This window comes from Pelobates fuscus, chromosome 11, assembly GCF_036172605.1.
Source record: "Pelobates fuscus isolate aPelFus1 chromosome 11, aPelFus1.pri, whole genome shotgun sequence".
Classification (NCBI taxonomy): domain Eukaryota; kingdom Metazoa; phylum Chordata; class Amphibia; order Anura; family Pelobatidae; genus Pelobates; species Pelobates fuscus.
In genome coordinates, this window is record NC_086327.1 from 39169079 (window position 1) to 39189062 (window position 19984).

The 19984-nt window shown below is 39.2% G+C and overlaps 1 protein-coding gene across 1 annotated transcript; it reads left to right on the plus strand.

The window, feature by feature from the left end:
• The first annotated feature begins 4723 nt into the window (after positions 1-4723).
• Positions 4724-18630, plus strand: LOC134576701 (GTPase HRas-like). Its single transcript, XM_063435411.1, has 5 exons — positions 4724-4914; positions 15794-15926; positions 16506-16684; positions 17415-17574; positions 17974-18630. Exons 2-5 carry the CDS (start codon positions 15816-15818, stop codon positions 18082-18084), a joined length of 561 nt encoding a protein of 186 aa, XP_063291481.1. The 5' UTR covers positions 4724-4914; positions 15794-15815; the 3' UTR covers positions 18085-18630.
• Positions 18631-19984: the final 1354 nt, after the last annotated feature.

A 19984-nucleotide genomic window follows, 5' to 3' on the forward strand; every position in this document is an offset into this window, starting at 1 on the left:
CTATGACCATTGGGGGAGAGCACAGAAGCTGAGGAACTACATCTTCACATCCTACCTATGCTTATATACCTGAGCCAGTTTTTTATGCAGGCTCATTGAAATTTGAGTAGGATGCAACTATAAAATAAATATTTAAGATTCACTTGTGGACACTATACAGATTGTATTGCCCTATGTGAGGATTTTCTCTTTTAGAAATACCTCTGGACACAGTTATTTAAAAAGTGTATGTATATATCATTGTATCTGCTCTTTCCTTAACACTGTGCACATATCTGTTGTCACATTTTATATTTGTTGTAAGTGCGCTATCCACTTAAGTTTTTGGGTTTCTACACGTGTAAGTGCTGTTTTAATATATTCTCATACTTTCATTTTTTATTTTGTGTGGCACAATGAAATTGGTAGTATGTAAATATATTTTTCTCGATTGTATACTTAGATGTATGGTCCATTTATAAAACAAACTCTGTCCTTGGGGATATTCCAACATTTGAGGCTCCTCTCTTTTTAGTTTGGGACCATCTTTCTGGTCAATATATTGAGGGTTTGGCCCTAATGTTGAAAAATTATCCTACTACAAGACCTTTCTTTATTTTCTTCTCGTGATACCGGGATATATTGTACACCCTATTTGTATTTGGTGGACAGAGTTTATACTTGGTTGAAAAAAATTCAAGTAATAGTAAATAAGTAGAAGTATTTGGTTGTAAAAAAAAGATTGAGGAAAAATTATATTGTTTATATCACTGTAACATTAAAACAAAGTGAAATTACCATAGGAATTATTTGCAGGCTGCAATAGCAGACAGCTATACCCTGCTTAGCTAAGATGCTTGATGTAACTATACCTAATTTATCTGAGCAGTTCACAAACATCTGGGTTAGCCATCACTATGTTTAATAAACATAGGCATGCATTCATTGTATATTCAGTGTGCCCGTCCCATCCCTTTATATTTGATGTCCAATAGAATTTCTAAAGGTAAAATTAATTATTTGAATATTCAGAATGAATAAATAATATATTCTATTGTACAGTGCATCCCTTTATGTTGGAGTTATAATAATACTGACTATGTAATAATTAAAAGAGGTATAGTTCTAACTATTCAGCATTTATTCATAATCCCTGTTTGTATAGTTGTATGCTAATTTTCTGTAAATTAGGAAAATATTCATTCACCCTTATAATATGTGAAATGATGTCTATAAAAAAAGGCACTTTTAGATTCAAAATTAAAATCAAGAGCAGTGAGTTTAATGATACATACGTATGTCAATTTACTTAGCAACTCATGATTTCAAGTATGTAATTGCTCAAATGTGACTATGGTCCTACGGTAAATATACCCTCTGGACTTCCACTTCTAGCTATTATCTAACCCCTTTTGAACAGTGAAGGTCTGGTAATGAGTTGAGCAAATTGGTTAATTTGCTCACAGATTTCCAGACCGTGCTTTCTACATAAGTGAATGGTTTGACATCTTCCTTTTATCTTCCTCTTCAAATTCAATGAAAATAATTTATATTTATGTTTATAGTTGAGCAAGTTAGATACTGGAAACCAAGTATATAACTATGCGTAATTTTATTATTAACATGTGAGCATATATAGGCAGAGGCATATCTACTGAATATAGCGCCTATTGCAAGCACTATGGCGAGCCCCTCAAGGCCCCTTTCCAAACATCTGACACCCGTCTTTTAGATAACATTACCATACAAGCAGCTCAAAAGTTCAAGCGGTATGTAATGTGTGTGTTTGTGTGATGTGTCGTGTGTGCTGGCTGTATGTGCAATGGCTGTATATAATGTGTGTGGTCGTGCTCTGTGTGGCCTTCTCCTGCTTGGTCCAGTGGAGGGGTCATACTTCCTGGTAGTCCAGCAAGGGTTAGCTGAGCTTGTTGAGCTTAATTTAAACATAGAAAAAAGGGCAATTGGGGGCAAACATGCATTTCTCGGTAGTGGTTCTGCCATAAAGAACCAAATTTATAAAAAATACAGATTAAGAAACAGTGCGCACACACAAAAAAAACAGTTTTAAATTGTACAAGGCCACTTAAAATCACCTATCTCAGCAAACAAACATGGGGGTTCAGTTCCACCATATGGTCATATCGTGCATTCGCCCTATTACAGTGTTGAAGTGTTCATGGCTCAGGCTAAATGGGTGAAAACCACTATATGGCAATATAGTTGCTATATTCTGAGCATGGCAACAGAAACCATACCAGTTTTTCTGTTTTTTTTTTATTTTAAATTGTCCTCCAATCTCCTTACAATCCCAGATTATTTTTAATCTCATATAATTTTGTAATGAAAAAGCTCTTGATCATTTACCAGGAAATTCCGTGCCTGGCGAGGTAGTTTTATCAGATTTTTTAGAATATATTTTATAGAATATTCACAGATATGATTAAATGTGTGTGAACAGTTTGTTGATCCAATGAGAAATCTGATTGAGTCAAGAAGTAATTGTTTCCATTTTTTCAGCAAATCGAAAAGTGCTTCAATTGTTTTTCTTGTTGCTTCTTTGCCTTCTTTTGGATTAACAGCATAAAAGAATATGTTCTAAATTAACTTCAGGTTGCATGCTCGGATGGACAGGGCCCTCTTCACCTACTGTGCCTACATGTCATATATGCTTTGTCAGAATTACATAGATACATAGGTTGAAAAGAGTCACACGTCCATCAAATTCAGTCTTTCTCACATTTGTTTTTGATGTTGATCCAAAAGATGGCAAAACAGTTTAAAGTTCTCCAAAGTTTGCAACAAATGAAGAAACAAATTCCTTCTGATGGCAGTCAGATATCTCCTTGGCAGGGGCGTATTAGCCGCGAGGCAAACAAGGCATTTGCCTTGGGCGGCATTTTTCAGGGGGCGGCAAAAAAAGCCGCCCCCAAATGCCCAGGGCAAATGCCTTGTCAGCCTTGCGGCTAACAAGGCATGCTGTGTGGCCGGCGGGCTGCTGGGCAGTGCGGGTAGGGGGGCGGCCGGCGAGGGAGCACTTCCTCTGAGCAGTCTGCTCAGCTCCCTCGCGCGCCGCAGAGTGAGGCTGGGAGCCGGAATCGCCTCCCAGCATCACTCTGCGGCGCGCGAGGCAGCTGAACAGACTGCTCAGAGGAAGTGCTCCCTCGCCGGCCGCCCCCCTACCCGCACTGCCCAGCAGCCACTGGACCACCAGGGAGATAGATACCCCCCCCCCCCCCCCAGCATTCCCAAAGGTAAGGAGGCTGGGGGGGGTTAAATTTAAAAAAATGTATTAAATATGTGAGTGATTGAGTGTGTTTGTATGTCTGTGTATGTCTGTTAGTGTGTGTGTATGTCTGTAAGTGTGTGTCTGTTAGTGTGTGTGTGTATGTCTGTTAGTGTGTCTGTGTGTGTGTGTGTCTGTATGTGTGTGTCTATTAGTGTGTGTGTGTGTGTCTGTGTGTGTGGGTCTGTGTGTGTGGGTCTGTGTGTGTGTGTGTGTGTTAGTGTGTTTGTCTGTTAGACTGTGTGTGTCTGTTAGTGTGAGTGTGTGTGTGTGTATCTGCTAGTGAGTGTGTGTGTTTGTTAGTGAGTGTGTCTGTTAGTGTGTGTGTGTTTCTGTTACCTAGTGTATGCATATTTGTCAGTGAATGTGTGTGTGTGTATTTAGAAGGCGGGACGGGGGAAGGGTTGGGTGGGGGTGGCGCGGGCGGGGGGGAGGGTGGGTGGGGGTGGCGTGGGCGGGAGGGGGGCGCCTGAGTTTTGTCCTGCCTAGGGCAGCACAAAACCAGGATACACCACTGCTCCTTGGATCAAGAAGCTATTACCTCACAAATTAAGAATAGTATCCCTGAATATTATGCATTTGCAAGTATTCATCCAGTTGCTGTTTAAACATCTGTACAAACTCTGATAAAACCACTTCTTCAGGCAGAGAATTCCACATCCTTATTGCTCTTACTGTAAAAAAAATGTTTTCCTTTGCCTTAGACGAAATCTCCTTTCTTCTAGTCTAAATGTACACGTGAATTAAATAGGAGGCAAAATTATATTACGTTTGTCTTGTTTACCTATTGTACAGCGTTGTGGAATATGTTGGCGCTATATAAATAATTGTAAGTTGATGGAATTTAGTCTTTTTTTTTCAACCTAGATTCCTATGTAACTACGTAACCCCTTCCCAATAAAAAAATATTGACGCAGCACACTATGGTGTCACTCACATTAACAAACAACTTATGGCGGGAAGAGTATATCTAAGACGAGGATATTTAAATTTTTTTATTTATATTTACAGCACACTACATACATGAAACTAAAAGTTCACTTAAACTGGACTGTTATAGATTTTTCTATTAGTACATGTATAATATTAATAATATTTATTATGAGCTACTTTATTGGTTAAAATTACTACCAAGTCACTGTGAAACTATGGAAACAAGCAGAAAATAAACATGGGTTTGAACCCTTCCCATAACAGGTATGGGCACGGTCTGAACGCTCGGGACTTCATTTCCCGAAATGCTCAGTAAGTCGCGTTGCTGAATGTGCAAAAAGCAAAGCGTCTTACTAAGCATCACGGGAGTCGTAGTTCATCGCTACCATTTAAAGTGTGTGGCAACGCAAACACGTATTTAGGGGCGGGGATACCGGCTTTCAATCTCCGTGCTGCCTCTGCTATTGGCGGCAGGAAAGGACCGGAAGTGACGCGTGGACTGCTTTTGATTGGTCATCTGGGCGCGTCCATCCACCCAGGGCTGTGGGCACTTCCGGTATCTCTGGTGTCAGCTCTACAGGGGGAGAGAGGTACTGGCAGGATGGGAGTTGCTGGTGACCTGTGACCCCTCGGGGGAGACCCAGCTGCGGGGCAGGAAGACTCAGATTGTGGGAGGGGGGGGAGATAAAGGTAACAGCCGCAGAGACTTGGGAAAGCAGGTAAGAGGCGCTCCTTCCACCCTTCTCCTCTATGGTCCCTGGGAATAGCCTGGCTCTCCATTTAGGGTTGGACTACCACTCCCATTGGGGCTGGCTGAGCATTAAGGGATCTCTCCTCCAGTGGGAGCAGGAAGGACACACCTGGACCCCCAGGTACCCAGGCTGTGATATCCCCACAGCTGCTGATTGCTTACAGTGCTGCTCAGCAAGATGGTTGTGTGGCTGAGCATCATAGGAGTGTGCATCACAGTTGGTTGATTGAGCATCATAACAACTTACGTCTTCAACAGCTGAAGTGCAACTTTTAGTCTAAAACACAAAACCAATAACTAAAATAAAGAAAGTCAACTAAAATGATGTTACCGCTTGTCTCATACCCCCATTTCAACCTTTTAGATTGTAAGCTCATGGGCAGGGCCCTCTACCTGTTGTATCGGACTGTTCTTATTGTGTTTGTCTTTTTCCCCAATTGTACTGCGCTGCAGAATTTGTTGGCACTTTATAAATGCCAGTAATAAGAATAATAATTGTGTGTGTGTGTGTGTGTGTAGAGAGAGAGACGGTGAGTTAATGCAGAGAAAGGAGCACTCTCTTTGTTTTCATAATCGTGTATTAATTCACTTCCATTCACATAAACGTTTCGACCGTCCTGGGTCTTTATCAAGATCTTGATAAAGACCCAAGAGGTTTCGAAATGCTTATGTAAATACACTATTGTGAAAACCAAGAGAGTGCTCCTTTCTTTACCTGATTATGTATCTTGCGCTGGAAAGCACCCAGGTGATCACTGAAACGTTTTGGTTTGTTGTGTGTGTGTGTGTACTCTCAAATCACATACTGCAGTGGATGATGTCACATTATTATTATTTTATTATTTATATAGCGCCATCAGATTCTGTAGCGCTGTACAATGGGATACAAAACATGCATTGCACGGTGTGACTAACACTTTCTAATGCTGAAACCTTAGTGACACATTGGGTCATTAAGTCTTACTTTGATGGGTGTTGCACTACAAGACAGCAGCTGATGCTGTTGATGATATCCTTGGCAGTTTGACCGTGAATCTCTCTTCTCAGAAGTTTAACGCAAAATTGGCACTTGTGGAGTCCTTACGTTTTTCTCAATGGTTGCATATTTATGGGTTATGTATGGGGGGGGGGGGGGGGGGGAGAAAGGTAAATTTACCTAGCTGACACTCTCTCTCACGGCTGCTCCATCTCTTGCTGCTTCCATGTGGAAAGCCCAGCAAGACCAATAGATTTGTAATAAGTTATCTTGTGTACCAGCAGTGAGCTGGCATAGTCATTTGCCCATTGCAATACAAGATGCATATCCCCTTCAGCTGGTTTGAAATGACAAGTTGAGGTTCTGATTTGTATTGGAATGTCAGTGAATTCCAACATTGCATTGGAGTTTGTTTTTTAACTAAAGATTCTATCTGTAATTTTTATGATGCCAGGTGTACCCTTGCCCAGTTCCCTGATAATGGGGCAATACGTTTAGTAACTGTTTGCCCCTTATCTGGTTTACCTTTGGGTTCCGATGCTCTCTAGAGGTCCAGTGATGTGCTTTGCGGCTTCTGCAGAGCTGCAGTTAAACCTCCAGCAGCAGAGGGGTTAATCTCTGCGTGTGCAGCTTTTGAAAGTGAAATGGTGCACATACAGACTGAAGGCACCATGACCACTTCAAATAACTGAAGTGGTCATGGTGCTTGGAGTAACCATTTAAAGCTGTTTTTGATGCTTGGTGTCCTTTTTAAATTTGTCAATTCGTAAAAGTGTAAGAGAACATGGGTTGTAACAGGGCCTGGTGACCTTTTAAGAGGCACTCCAATCACTTTAGCCACGAAGTCATGTTGTGACTATGATGCACCTCCATTATCTATAAAAAAAAAAAAAAAGTTTTTAGTATGTACGGAGTTGGCACACACTGCATCTTGGAGCATGACTTCATAGGGTGATTCTGCTGCTGTTCCAAATAAACATAAGCCATGATGTTTGTTGTAGTTTAGAATTTGCTTATATAATTCAGAATTTCGCAATTTATTTTCTTTTATACCACATTATGTTAATTATGTATATGTTTTATTAACATAGAATTTTCAGATGTTCTTCAACCCTATGTATGCATCTCCAATCAACCATGTGTTTAGCTTTCAAATTTTTATCAATTCCAAATTTCAGCTTAATTTGACCTTCTCCAAATTTGCTTTCTGTTGTGGATTCTATACTGAAACCTCTATTTAAAAAAAAAAAAAAAAAAAAGGTGGGGGGGACGGGACCTCTCCCTTGCTGATAAGTCAAAAAAGGTCACTATCTACTATTTATAGTTTACCTGTTGACTGTGTCCTTTATGACAATCTAATGAATTGTTTTGTTTATGCTTTCTACTAATAATGTACTTTCCCTTCTCCTCGGATTGTGTCACAATGTAAATCTTGCTTACTTAAAGCAAAGCGTAAATTGATTTAACCAAGAATAAGGGAATAGTGCCTTCAGCCCAATGATGCTGTAACCAGTTATGGTGCCTTGTCTACTTCTTTAACCCCTTAAGACCAAACTTCTGGAATAAAAGGGAATCATGACATGTCAAGTGTCCTTAAGGGGTTAAAGTGAACCTACTGTGACACTTTAAAGGGACACTCTAAGCTTCAGAAATCCAACTGACCATGATAAACACTGCCTTTTCTGACAAAAGGTCACCTTTAGTGGATGTCACTCAGGCAACCACTAGAGGAGCTTCCTTGTGCAGTCCTTAAATGTATTCAGGACCATTGTTCGACCTTTACGCTCTGCATATAGATGCACTGATATAAAGCATCTCTTTTAAGAAATGCCAATTTGCGCAGCACAGAGATTTCTCCACATTTACAAAAGTCTCACAATGCTTCCTTATGGAATACAGACATGTTCAAAAATGTAATTGCTAATTTTGCTAGAAAATAATGACTTGATGGTAGACTAAGGATATTCTTTCTTTGGTCTACAATTTATGAGGGAGTGATAGTCAACCTGGTCTGTGTGGCACACTGGTGTTGATTTTCATTGAATGACATTCCTTATCAAAACTTTTAAAGGAACACTAGAATGTTTGGAATACAAAAATGTATCCTATTTGGATTATTTACTCCCCCTGCGCTCCTGTTTTGACGCTTCTTTCCTAGTTGAGATTATCAATCCTAGATGATCTCAGCCAATCCAATGAGTCCCCCAATGGAAGCATTGGGAGTCTAGTGTGCGTGCATAGTGAATCATCATGCTAACTCCATGAATCTCAACTGGGAGCATTTAACATCTCCACACTCTGCATGGAGATGCTCATTGTTGGTCTAGGAAGTCCCCCTAGTGGCTTTCAGAGTAACAGCCAGTTGAGGTGGCCTTAGGCAGCAGTATAAACACTACATTCTCAGAAAAGTTTATGCTGCAAGGACCATCTCTACAGCCCAGAACCGCTAACTTAAAGCTGTAGTGGTTCCGGTGTTCCTTTAATGAGTTTATGTCCAAAACAACCATAATCTTGGTATCCACCCAGACTCCCACCTATCAGCCCACTCCCCCACCCAACTAAGTGACTGACCCTGCTTGGAAAAGCTTCCTCAAGCAGGGATCCCCAAACCCATGATGTCATCTCGCTCTTTAGCATCAGAACAGAGTGCCATCTGCTTGCCACAATGCATAATCATCACTACAACTGTGGTAGAGAGCTACATTTTTTGGGCTCTGGCCTCTATGACAATAGTTTTATGATGGGTGGGAAGGGACCAAATACTTATTATTTTGTATTTCAGAATTTCAATGCTCTTTCGTTAGTACCAATGACTAGCACACTTTAAAATCCCGAACCCTTCAGAAAGCTCTAATTCATACAAATAACCTCATCTATACCCTTTCCACTCTGGCAATGACTTTATATTTACCATAGTTTCTCACCATGACTCATAACTCGACAACATCTTTATGGCTACTCCTTTCTAATGCAATGCCCTTCCTTGACCCATTTCATATTGCGCTTTTTCCAGTCATTTAAAAAAAAAAAAAAATCCTAAAATGTCCTGTATATTGTTACACCTAGCAATCCGCCTTCCCACTGGATAACCTGCAGTCCATTTGACCTTTTGTATAATTTCACCCAACTCCTAAAGAATGTAAACAATCACCTATTGTTAACTATTTTCCTATCTTGGTTTGTCACAGTTACAATGTCTTTTGTTTACCCACTGTACAGCACTTTATAGCAAATATTTGTCATGCGGGTCTACTAAACCACAAACATGTAGCACCAGTTCTTCTCACTAACTAACTATCACTTACTGTGCACCAACCAGAAGGCACCTAATTATATTTTTGGAATGAGAGTGGAAGGGTAGAGAGAACCCCTTCAGTCACTTACCTGAGGCAGCGGCGATGTCCCTCCTCCTCTGCGCCGCTCCTCCCTGTGCTTCCGTCGGCCGGTGGGCGAGACTGATCCCGCCCACCGGCCGAGGAGACCGCATGCGCATTAGGGCTCCCCATAGGAGAGCATTGAAACCGAATTTCAATGCTTTCTTATGGGGATTTGAGCGACGCTGGAGGTCCTCACACAGCGTGAGGACGTCCAGCGATGCTCAAGCACAGGTTTCCTGTGCTATGAAGCAGGAAGTTCCCTCTAGTGGTTGTCTAGTAGACAGCCACTAGAGGTGGAGTTAACCCTGCAAGGTAATTATTGCAGTTTATAAAAAACTGCAATAATTACACTTGCAGGGTTAGGAGTAGTGGGAGTTGGCACCCAGACCACTCCAATGAGCAGAAGTGGTCTGGGTGCCTGGAGTGTCCCTTTAACAACAAATATTGCAAAGCACACATCAGTTCTCTGCTAATCGTATTTTTAGACCAGTAGGTTTAGCAGTGCAAATATTTTAGCAGTTCCTAAATACCGTATATACTCGAGTATAAGCCGAGGCCCCTAATTTTACCCCAAAAAACTGGGAAAACTTATTGACTCGAGTATAAGACTAGGGTGGGAAATGCAGCAGCTACTGGTCAATTTCTAAATAAAATTAGATCCTAAAAAAATTATATTAATTGAATATTTATTTACAGTGTGTGTGTATATAATGAGTGCAGTGTGTGTGTGTGTATGAGTGCAGTGTGTGTGTGTGTATGAGTGCAGTGTGTGTGTGTATGAGTGCAGCGTGTGTGTGTATGAGTGCAGCGTGTGTGTGTATGAGTGCAGCGTGTGTGTGTATGAGTGCAGCGTGTGTGTGTATGAGTGCAGCGTGTGTGTGTATGAGTGCAGCGTGTGTGTGTTTGAGTGCAGCGTGTGTATATGAGTGCGTGTATGAGTACAGTGTGTGTGAATGTGTGCAGTGTGTGTATGAGTATGTGTGCAGTGTGTGTGTGTGTGTTGCAGAGCCTTGGTGGGGGGTGGGCAATTTTATTATTAATTAGTTTAATATTTTATTTTATTATTTTTTATTATTTTATTTTATTTAATTATTATTATTATTTTTTATTATTTTTATATTTTGTGTTATTTTTTATTATTTTATTTATTTGTAATATTATTATTTTACTTATTAATATTTTAATATTTAGGTTTTTTTTTTCGTCCCCCCTCACTGCTTGATACATGGCAGGGAGGGGGGCTCTCCTTCCCTGGTGGTCCAGTGGCATTGGTAGTTCAGTGGGGGGGGCTGTGGGGGCTGTGAGAGAGCGTTACTTACCTCTCTGTCAGCTCTCTCCTCCTCCGCGCCGTCCGTTCAGCACCTCGGTCAGCTCCCAGTGTAAGTCTCGCGAGAGCCGCGGCTCTCGCGAGACTTACAGTGGGAGCTGACAGAAGAGCTGAATGGACGGCGCGGAGGAGGAGAGAGCTGACAGGAGCTGCAGGAGAGGTAAGTAACGCTCTCTCACAGCCCCAGTCTCTATTATGGCAATGCAAATTGCCATAATACAGACTATTGACTCGAGTATAAGCCGAGTTGGGTTTTTTCAGCACAAAAAATGTGCTGAAAAACTCTGCTTATACTCGAGTATATACGGTAAATAAAAAGTCGCATGGCTACTTCTATGTTCAATTTTATTACATTTTAGATCCTGAAATTTCTTCTACAAACTGCTATGCTGTAAATTATTGCAGGAATCCCTGTAAAAAGGACACTCCAGCCTAGAGTTAAAGGGACACTATAGTCACCAGAACAACTACAGCTTATTGTATTTGTTCTGGTGAGTGTATGCATTCTCTTCAGGCTTTTTGCAGTAAACAGTCTTTTCAGAGAAAATTCAGTGTTTACATTACAGCCTAGGGATGCCTCCACTGGCCACTCCTCAGATGACTATTAGAGGTGCTCCCTGGGGCAGTGCTGCACAGTGCAACTAAAATTCAGTGTCTCCATCCTCTGTATGGAGACACTGAACTTTCCCATAAAGATGCATTCAATACATTTCTATGAGGGGATGCTGATTGGCCAGGGCTGTGTTTGGTATGTGCTGGATCTGCCGCCTTGACGGACTCAGCCAATCCAATGCCTTCCTATGGGGAAGCATTGTGGTTTGATAAGAGGATCACTTCTGATGATGTCAGCAGAGGAGGGGCAGAGCCAGCAGTAGCAGACTGGAGTAAAGGTAAGATTATACTATATTTAACCCCTTAAGGACGGAGGACGGTTCAGGACCGTCATCGGCATTTTTGCATTGCCGACCAGTGACGGTCCTGAACCGTCCTAACCGTCCAATGTACTTACCCGATCGCCGTTGTTCCCCCGGCGGCGATCGGCGGTGCTCCCGGTGTGGGGAGACTGCCTGCAGCCCAGACAGTCTCCCCATGGCGGTTTAGGACCCCTGTGGCCATGTGATCGCCCAACAGGGCGACCACATGGTCACAATAGGTGTCCTAGTCTCTGCCTGCAGGGGGACTGTCTGTGCTGACAGGCAGTCTCCCTGCAACTGTAAAATCAAAAAAAAATGTAAAGTGAAAGTTAATAAAAAAAAAAAAAATATTATTATTATATGTGTGTATATATGATATATAGACATATATTATACCTATATATATTATATATATATTATATATATTATATATATATAATGTCATGCTAAGTGTATTTTTATATTAATATGTACATATATTAATATAAAAATACACTTATAATTAATTTACACACGTGTATATATATATATAATATATATAATAACTATATATATTGTATATATTATTATAAAATACGAATAATAAATAATTTAAATTAAATAAAAAAAATTAAAAATAATAATAAAAATTAAAAAAAATTATATCTATACGAAATTTTATTCTAACTGTATTTTGATATTAATATATATATTTATATCAAAATACACTTAGAATGAAATTGTATATATATATCTATGTATATATAAATAAATAAATAAAAAGAATGCGAACTATTCATATGTCCATATACAAAATTACATAAATAATTATATAAATATACACGTAGACTTCAAATATATAAATATGCATATATATTTAAATTCTACGTGCGTATTTATGTAATATTTTTACATAATTAAGTTATTTTATTGATTGCAATTTAAGGGACCTGCCTGCCAACCCAGGCCGAAAGACCAGAGAATTTAATTTGCTATCACTGTATTTTACCCTGTAACGTTCTACGACACCCTAAAACCTGTACATGGGGGGTACTGTTTTACTCGGGAGACTTCGCTGAACACAAATATTAGTGATTCAAAACAGTAAAACATATCACAGCGATGATATTGTCAGTGAAAGTGACTTTTTTTTGCATTTTTCACACACAAACAGCACTTTTACTGATGATATAATTGTTGTGATACATTTTCCAGTTTTGAAACACTAATATTTGTGTTCAGCAAAGTCCCCTGAGTATAACAGTACCCCCCATGTACAGGTTTTATAGCGTTTTTGAAAGTTACAGGGTCAAATATATGGGTCAAATATTTTTACATTGAAAATGGCCAGGTTGGTTACGTTGCCTTTGAGAGCGTATGGTAGCCCAGGAATGAGAATTACCCCCATGATGGCATACCATTTGCAAAAGAAGACAACCCAAGGTATTGCAAATGGGGTATGTCCAGTCTTTTTTAGTAACCACTTAGTCACAAACACTGGCCAAAATTAGCGTTCAATTTAGTTTTTTACTTTTTTCACACACAAACAAATATGAACGCTAACTTTGGCCAGTGTTTGCGACTAAGTGGCTACTAAAAAAGTCTGGACATACCCCATATTGAATACCCTGGGTTGTCTACTTTTAAAAAAATATGTACATGTGGGGTGTTATTTAGCAATTTATGACAGATAATAGTGTTACAATGTCACTATTAATACATTTTAAAAATGTATGTTTTGAAACCGCAATATCCTACTTGTACTTATAGCCCTATAACATGCAAAAAAAATAGCAAAAAGCATGTAAACACTGGGTATTTTTAAACTCAGGACAACATTTTGAATCTATTTAGCAGTTTTTTTCATTCGCTTTTGTAGATGAGTAAAAGATTTTTCACATAAAATTCAAAAAACGTGTATTTTTTTTCAATTTTTCATCATATTTTTTCATTTTTTTTTAAATTAAATTACATGAGATTATATAAATAATGGTATGTAAAGAAAGACCCCTTTGTCCTGAAAAAAACAATATATAATTTGTATGGGAACAGTAAATGAGAGCGGAAAATTACAGCTAAACACAAACACCACAAAAGTGTCAAAAAGATGCCTGGTCGCAAATGTACAACATCGCAAAAAAAGTCCGGTCCTTAAGGGGTTAAGGGGGTCCAGGAGGGCTAGATGGTGTTTTTAACACTATATAGGGCCAGGGATACATGTTTGTGATCCTGACCTTATAGTGTTCTTTTATAATCTTTTTTTTGTCAGGGATTCATGCTGGTACACCATTGATAAATAAGTGCCAAAATTATAATTTAAAAATAAAGATACTGTTGGTGTTTCTGCATTTGATGCACATCTATTGTTTGCAGTTTCTTGCTATGAACTCTGCCCAAACCAATAAGTAGCTGACACTTGTCAACCAATCCTGGCCTTCCCATTGTTTTCACTGGGTGCTAAGAATAACCCAGAAACACCTACCCAGCAAGTGTTTGATGGGATATTTTTGTAGCCTATCAGCAATTCTGTCAGCTAAGATGAATAAGACAGATGCTTGAATTGATAGCGATTAGACCCTGGCTGCCAGCTGATTGGACAGATAACAGGAATGGTGCTATATACACAAAGAAATGATGCTGTTCGTGCCCTGGTGTTACTCCCTGTCAGACTTTTGAGAGCCTGTTGTGGTTTGATACTTAGAATGCTCCTTTGGGACTCCAAATGTAATTAACCCGTTATATAGACTTGACATGTACTTTAACCCCTTAAGGACACATGACATGTGACATGTCATGATTCCCTTTTATTCCAGAAGTTTGGTCATTAAGGGGTTAAAGCAGCTGATATATTACTTGAATGTCCTAAATTTGCAGCTATTTCCCAGGCCATGCAGGGTCTGCATTAATATTTCACCAAACCAAAAACTGCTTTTGGCATCTGTGGTGCTCCCTTAATATGTCACACAACATGGGTTTAAATTAAAGAGCAGAGTATTTCATCTAGACGTTGTGCTAGCAAATATATAATTTAATTTTTTTTAACCATTAAAAAAAAACACCTGTCAGTCCATTCTCATGATTTACCTCTGACAGCAGAGGTCTGTGGCAAGGATGAGTTATGCGTGTACAGGAGAACCATCATTCAGGTGGTTCTGCTGCTCATCACAGTGATATTCGTGTTTCTAATGCATACTGTGGAAATATAGGAATCGAATGACTGATGTCGGCATCTTGCTCTATTTGGGGGAAAAAAATCCTCAACAGGGCCAGTGACAATACAAAGGTGGGACCAAAGGGTGGGTACTACATTAATGTAAAATCCTCTGAGAATGGAGGTGTTGTGGGTTGTTAGGCAGCATCTAAGTCTGTAATATCTCCAAATGCATTTAAAGCAACTCTGCAAGTACCATAACCACAGGTTGTAGTGGTTACGGTGCTTATTGTGTTCCTTTAAATGTATAATTTACCCTTGCTTTGGGGTCTGCTATACTGTATAAATCTAATTTATGATATCAAGTACAACAATATTCTTGTAGCACAATGGTAAATATTGTTGGGGGGGGGGGGGGGGGGGAGGAATCTGCAAAAACTATAAACATCAGTCAGTGGCTAAAGGTAGCCAAGCTGAAATATGTGTGGTGGTTATGAATACCCCTTCTTTCTTACTGCATATAATCCCCAACCTGTGACTGCCAATCTAAAATCACCTTGCGCTTGTGCATGAGGACAGTATAGGAGAGGGTCACAGACAAATAAGAACCATAGAACCAAGCACCATAACAGCCTTTAAGGCCTATATCTATCTAATAAATATACTGTAGTATATAACAAAGTGTCTTTGTATATCTATCCAGATATGATTAGTATTATCTTGAAAACCTTTTAGTCTGCCTACACCATAGATATGATTTAGTCAACCAAGTACAAAGGAAAGCCACTCCTGAAAAAAATGTATTTATAATCTTTTAGCATTACTTCACTTTCAGTAGAAAATTTACTGATACAGCATGGTATCCCCTGTGTAATAGTGTTAACTGATCGGTTTTAAGATTATATTTTTATTCAGCTTCTGTGCTTGTGGTATGTTAAGATATATTCTCTGTTGAGCAGGTTAAATATTACAGAAACACTTACTTAGGTTACGTTGTGTGGTTTATCTGTTAGAGCAGAATCTGAGAACAGCAGCAAACTCTGAAATGGCAAATACCACATTGTAATGTTGCATGGGTGTTTTCAGTGGCATTATCTTTTCTGTCAATTTTTTTTTTCTTCAGGTGACCGATCTGTGCAGGTGAAATGACTGAATACAAACTTGTAGTGGTCGGTGCTGGAGGCGTGGGGAAGAGTGCACTGACCATCCAACTTATCCAGAACCATTTTGTGGATGAATACGACCCGACCATTGAGGTTAGACCAGATCATCTTGTTAAAACTCTAATTTATTATATTTGGTTCTGACATTCATTTATTTTAGCCTATTCACATGAACCATTACAAAATGTATAACTTGCACGGATTTATTATTATTCAATAAATGTTAAAGGGAAATTGAAGCACCAAAATCACATCTTAATGGAGTGTACTTTTTCGAGTAATGTGTAAATCATGTAGCGATTTAGCTGCGCAAACTAACTTTACACTGCTTTCCTGGGAGAAGCATTAGATTGGCTGAGATCATCACTCTTATCTCAGCCAGGGTGGTAAAGGCAGCTGTGGTGAGACCAGCGTGGCATGGGAGTAAAGGAATGTAAAACTACCTTTTAAATGCTCCCAGAGAAGGACACCTAAATAGGTAGGATAACACTATATAGCTTTAGGAATAAATGTTCTGTATTCCTAACACTACAGTGTTTCCTTAATATGTTGTAAATCTTTCTTTTAATCAATTCATGCTGAACTATACGCTTGGAAAAATGCCACTAAGGCACATTTTTGGATACTAATGATAATTAAAGTATTTTTATTTTGAATTTTGTTTTCCCCTAGGATTCCTATAGAAAGCAGGTGGTGATTGATGGTGAGACATGTCTCCTGGATATTTTGGATACTGCAGGTCAAGAAGAGTACAGTGCCATGAGGGATCAGTACATGCGAACTGGAGAAGGATTTCTATGTGTCTTTGCTATAAATAATACAAAGTCCTTTGAGGACGTTCACCATTACAGGTTAGATGTGTAGATATGTTACGGTATGATTTAGCTTTCAGTCCACCTAGCCACAAACATTGGAGTGCCATGTGTTGTGTATTTGAATATTAAAGGAACACTGTAGGCACTGTATCTACTTCATCTCATTTAAGTGGTTATGGTATTTAAAGTCCCCTGGTACCAATCTTTAATTCAGCGTTCAACAGTTTGTTTGTTTTTTTTGGTTTTTTTTTAATGCTAAACAAGAGTCCCCAGCAGCCCATCCCCTATGTGCTGCTTTGGCTAATAATTATTATTTATATAGCGCCAGCAAATTCCGTAGCGCTGTACAATGGGTATGAGGAAGTATTCGCCTGAACAGCAGTGATTGGCTGAGAGTGTCAGCTGACTGCTTGTAGCCTATCCGAGTGCCCATTGCCAGCATGAATGGGTATGACTACAGGGAAGTGTATAATCTCTGCCTTAGCCACTCTTGCAATAGGTGGCCAGGGATCCTTATTTAGTTTTAAACGGTTTGAAAATGGTTTAACACTGAATGAAGGGATAGCACAAGGAGACTCCAGGCACTAGAACCAATTCATAGATGAAATTGTTATGATTACAGTTCTTTGGCAAAATGCAAATTTACTATATTTAAACCTTTATATCCTGTTGCTACATGACCTTACAGCAAATGTTTGCTTATGTTTTATATTTTGATTTTATGACTAAAAGACTGTAACAAATTACTCTTGTTGTGTTCCACCAGGGAGCAGATTAACAGAGTAAAAGATTCTGATGATGTTCCGATGGTATTAGTTGGTAACAAATGCGACCTTCCTTCAAGGACCGTGGACACCAAACAAGCACATGAACTAGCAAAAAGCTATGGGATCCCATTCATAGAAACCTCTGCCAAAACTAGACAGGTTAGTATACTCTCCGCATGGACATTAAGTAGTTTGATAAACTTCATTGCCCCCTAATATTAAATAAACCGTTTTTGTACAATTTGACTTATCTGGTGTCTGCCGGGCATCGCTCCCTGGCCACTGGATCCTCTCTGAACTAAGCCTTGCGAAGCAAGACTTGGCTCGTTGTCTGAGCACGATCAACTGAGTTATCAAATGTTTGATTACTTACTTTTTGGGTGCGCCAGGGTACTCCTGGCACCAAAACCACTACAGCATGCTGTAGCTATGGTGCTTGGAGTGTTCCTTGAATGTCATTAGCTTGCTCCTAAAAATTAGTTATCTATATATATTTTTATTTTTTTTTGCTAATTTGTAATGGTTTTCATAAATTTTTTTTTTTTTTTCTTGACAAAGGGAGTTGAAGATGCTTTCTACACCCTCGTGCGTGAAATTCGTAAACACAAAGAGAAGATTAGCAACGGAAAAAAGAAAAAATCCTCCAAGAGGAAATGCGTCATTCTTTAAACAAAGTACCATGCCCAGGGCGTGCGTCACATGCGCCTCTTTGCCAACAGAGCCTTCGTATGAGCTGGAAGCAAGTGAAATTTGTGGACTTTTGTAATGCAGTGGAATGAACGTAATTGACATGAAAACCAGTGCTCACCTCATATACTCCTATTTTTTTCTATATAATATATTATTTTAAGCAAATTCATACGCCAGACTGTGAGGTGAAAGTACTATTCAGAGAACTGAAGATCAAACAAAAAGACTGTCTTAAACATTTTATTTTCCAAAGGAAAACTGAAGCAGTGCACCCTCTCTCATAATTTCAAACCAATTTCCCAAGTGATTCCTCCATTACTGTGCTCGAAAAGATGACTAATGCGGAGGAAGCTCTTGCCACCATTTTTCTCAAATTGTGTAAAGATTGAAATTCTCATCAGTATTTTTTTTTTTTTCCTAAAAGCTCCTGTTTAAGGGTGTGTTGTTGAATTCATGGTTGTGCAACTTGTCTGGTAATGGGGAAACATACTAGTAATAAAAAAAAGTTTAAAAATTCTATGTGAATTTAATGGTAAATCTATAATTTTCTTATGGAAATTTCCACAAATTACCGTCTTTCTAAATAACCATGGCAATTGTAATGAATTAAACAAACAAAAGCCTATGACCATAGAATCAATATATATAACATCGGGAAACGCTTTCTATACAATCCCATTAGGATCTTCGTGTATTAACTCCATGGTTCATACACAAAAGTTCCATGTTCATCGTTAACATAAAATCACGTTATGATTTCTGTTACTTGAATCTTTAATATGTATTTTATCACAAATACCAAGTATCTCCTTAAACCTAAGGGGTAAAGAGGGACACCTATGTAACCTTGTCGTCATTTTAATAAGCTTTCAAAATGACTCAATACTGTTAGAAAAACTTTCCAAATGATTTATCTACATTTCCCATAGACTTTATTGGTGACCTCTGTAAGTAGTAGTAATAACAATTTTGGACATTTTTCTAACCGCATTGAATCATTTGGAAAGCGTATGGAAGTTGAGGCACTTGCCGTATCTCCTGACATCTGCACAGCTGATCTTTGCAAAAATGCATAGTGATCTAGGTTACAAATGGCTTTGAAATACTCCTATTGGTGAAATATTTGACTTCTTGTTACAAGCTTTTTCACTCAAGTGTGAATGATCTTAAAGTGATGCTCAAGGCACCAAAATAACAATCAAAATTAAGTTGCTATGGTGCCAGGAGGCCCGTGGAGGCATTCTTACCTCAAGGGGTTAAACCGTTCTTGAACAGTTGTTTTCCCACACCTTCCCTTGCAGGCCAGTTTAGTGAATGGAGAGGCACTGATTGACTGCGAACATCAGAAACGCTACCAGTCAGCACTCTGCACGTCCTGAAAATGTAGAAGTCAAATGCCGCTGGGGCGGGTGGGAGAGTGGACATTGCCACTGGAGGCAACTTTGGGGTTAAATCAATCTCAAACAGTTTAACCCCTTGAGGTAAGTGTCTCTGAGGGCCTTCTGGCACCATAGCAACTTCATTAAGATGTAGTTTATTTGATGCCTGAAGTGTCTCTTTAAAGACCACTTCAGTTCATTGTCCCTACAGTGGCAATTACCAACAGAGTATTTTGAAACCATCATTCAAATGATATCTGTAAAACAAGTAACATTGTTGGAAGAAGATTGGTTTGAAAAGCAATGAAATACAAAGATCTCTTGTGTTTACAACTAAGGGTATAATTTATACCAGGATTATTCACTAAAGTGAGGGCTTACATTGATTCTCTTGAGTTAGGCCCTGCACCACTCATTGGCTGAGGCATAAGCTGATTGCTCAGAGAGCTTCCAGCAGGTAGACTCCACTTTTTACCTGGTAGATCTCCGGTAAGAAATAA

What these genes read in the sequence shown, in the direction of transcription:
- LOC134576701 (XM_063435411.1), top strand. Translation starts at nt 15,816, where the DNA reads ATGACTGAATACAAACTTGTAGTGGTCGGTGCTGGAGGCGTGGGGAAG. An exon ending in AATACGACCCGACCATTGAG is followed by an intron (nt 15,927 to 16,505) that starts GTTAGACCAGAT and finishes GTTTTCCCCTAG; the next exon opens with GATTCCTATAGAAAGCAGGT. An exon ending in CCTCTGCCAAAACTAGACAG is followed by an intron (nt 17,575 to 17,973) that starts GTTAGTATACTC and finishes TTCTTGACAAAG; the next exon opens with GGAGTTGAAGATGCTTTCTA.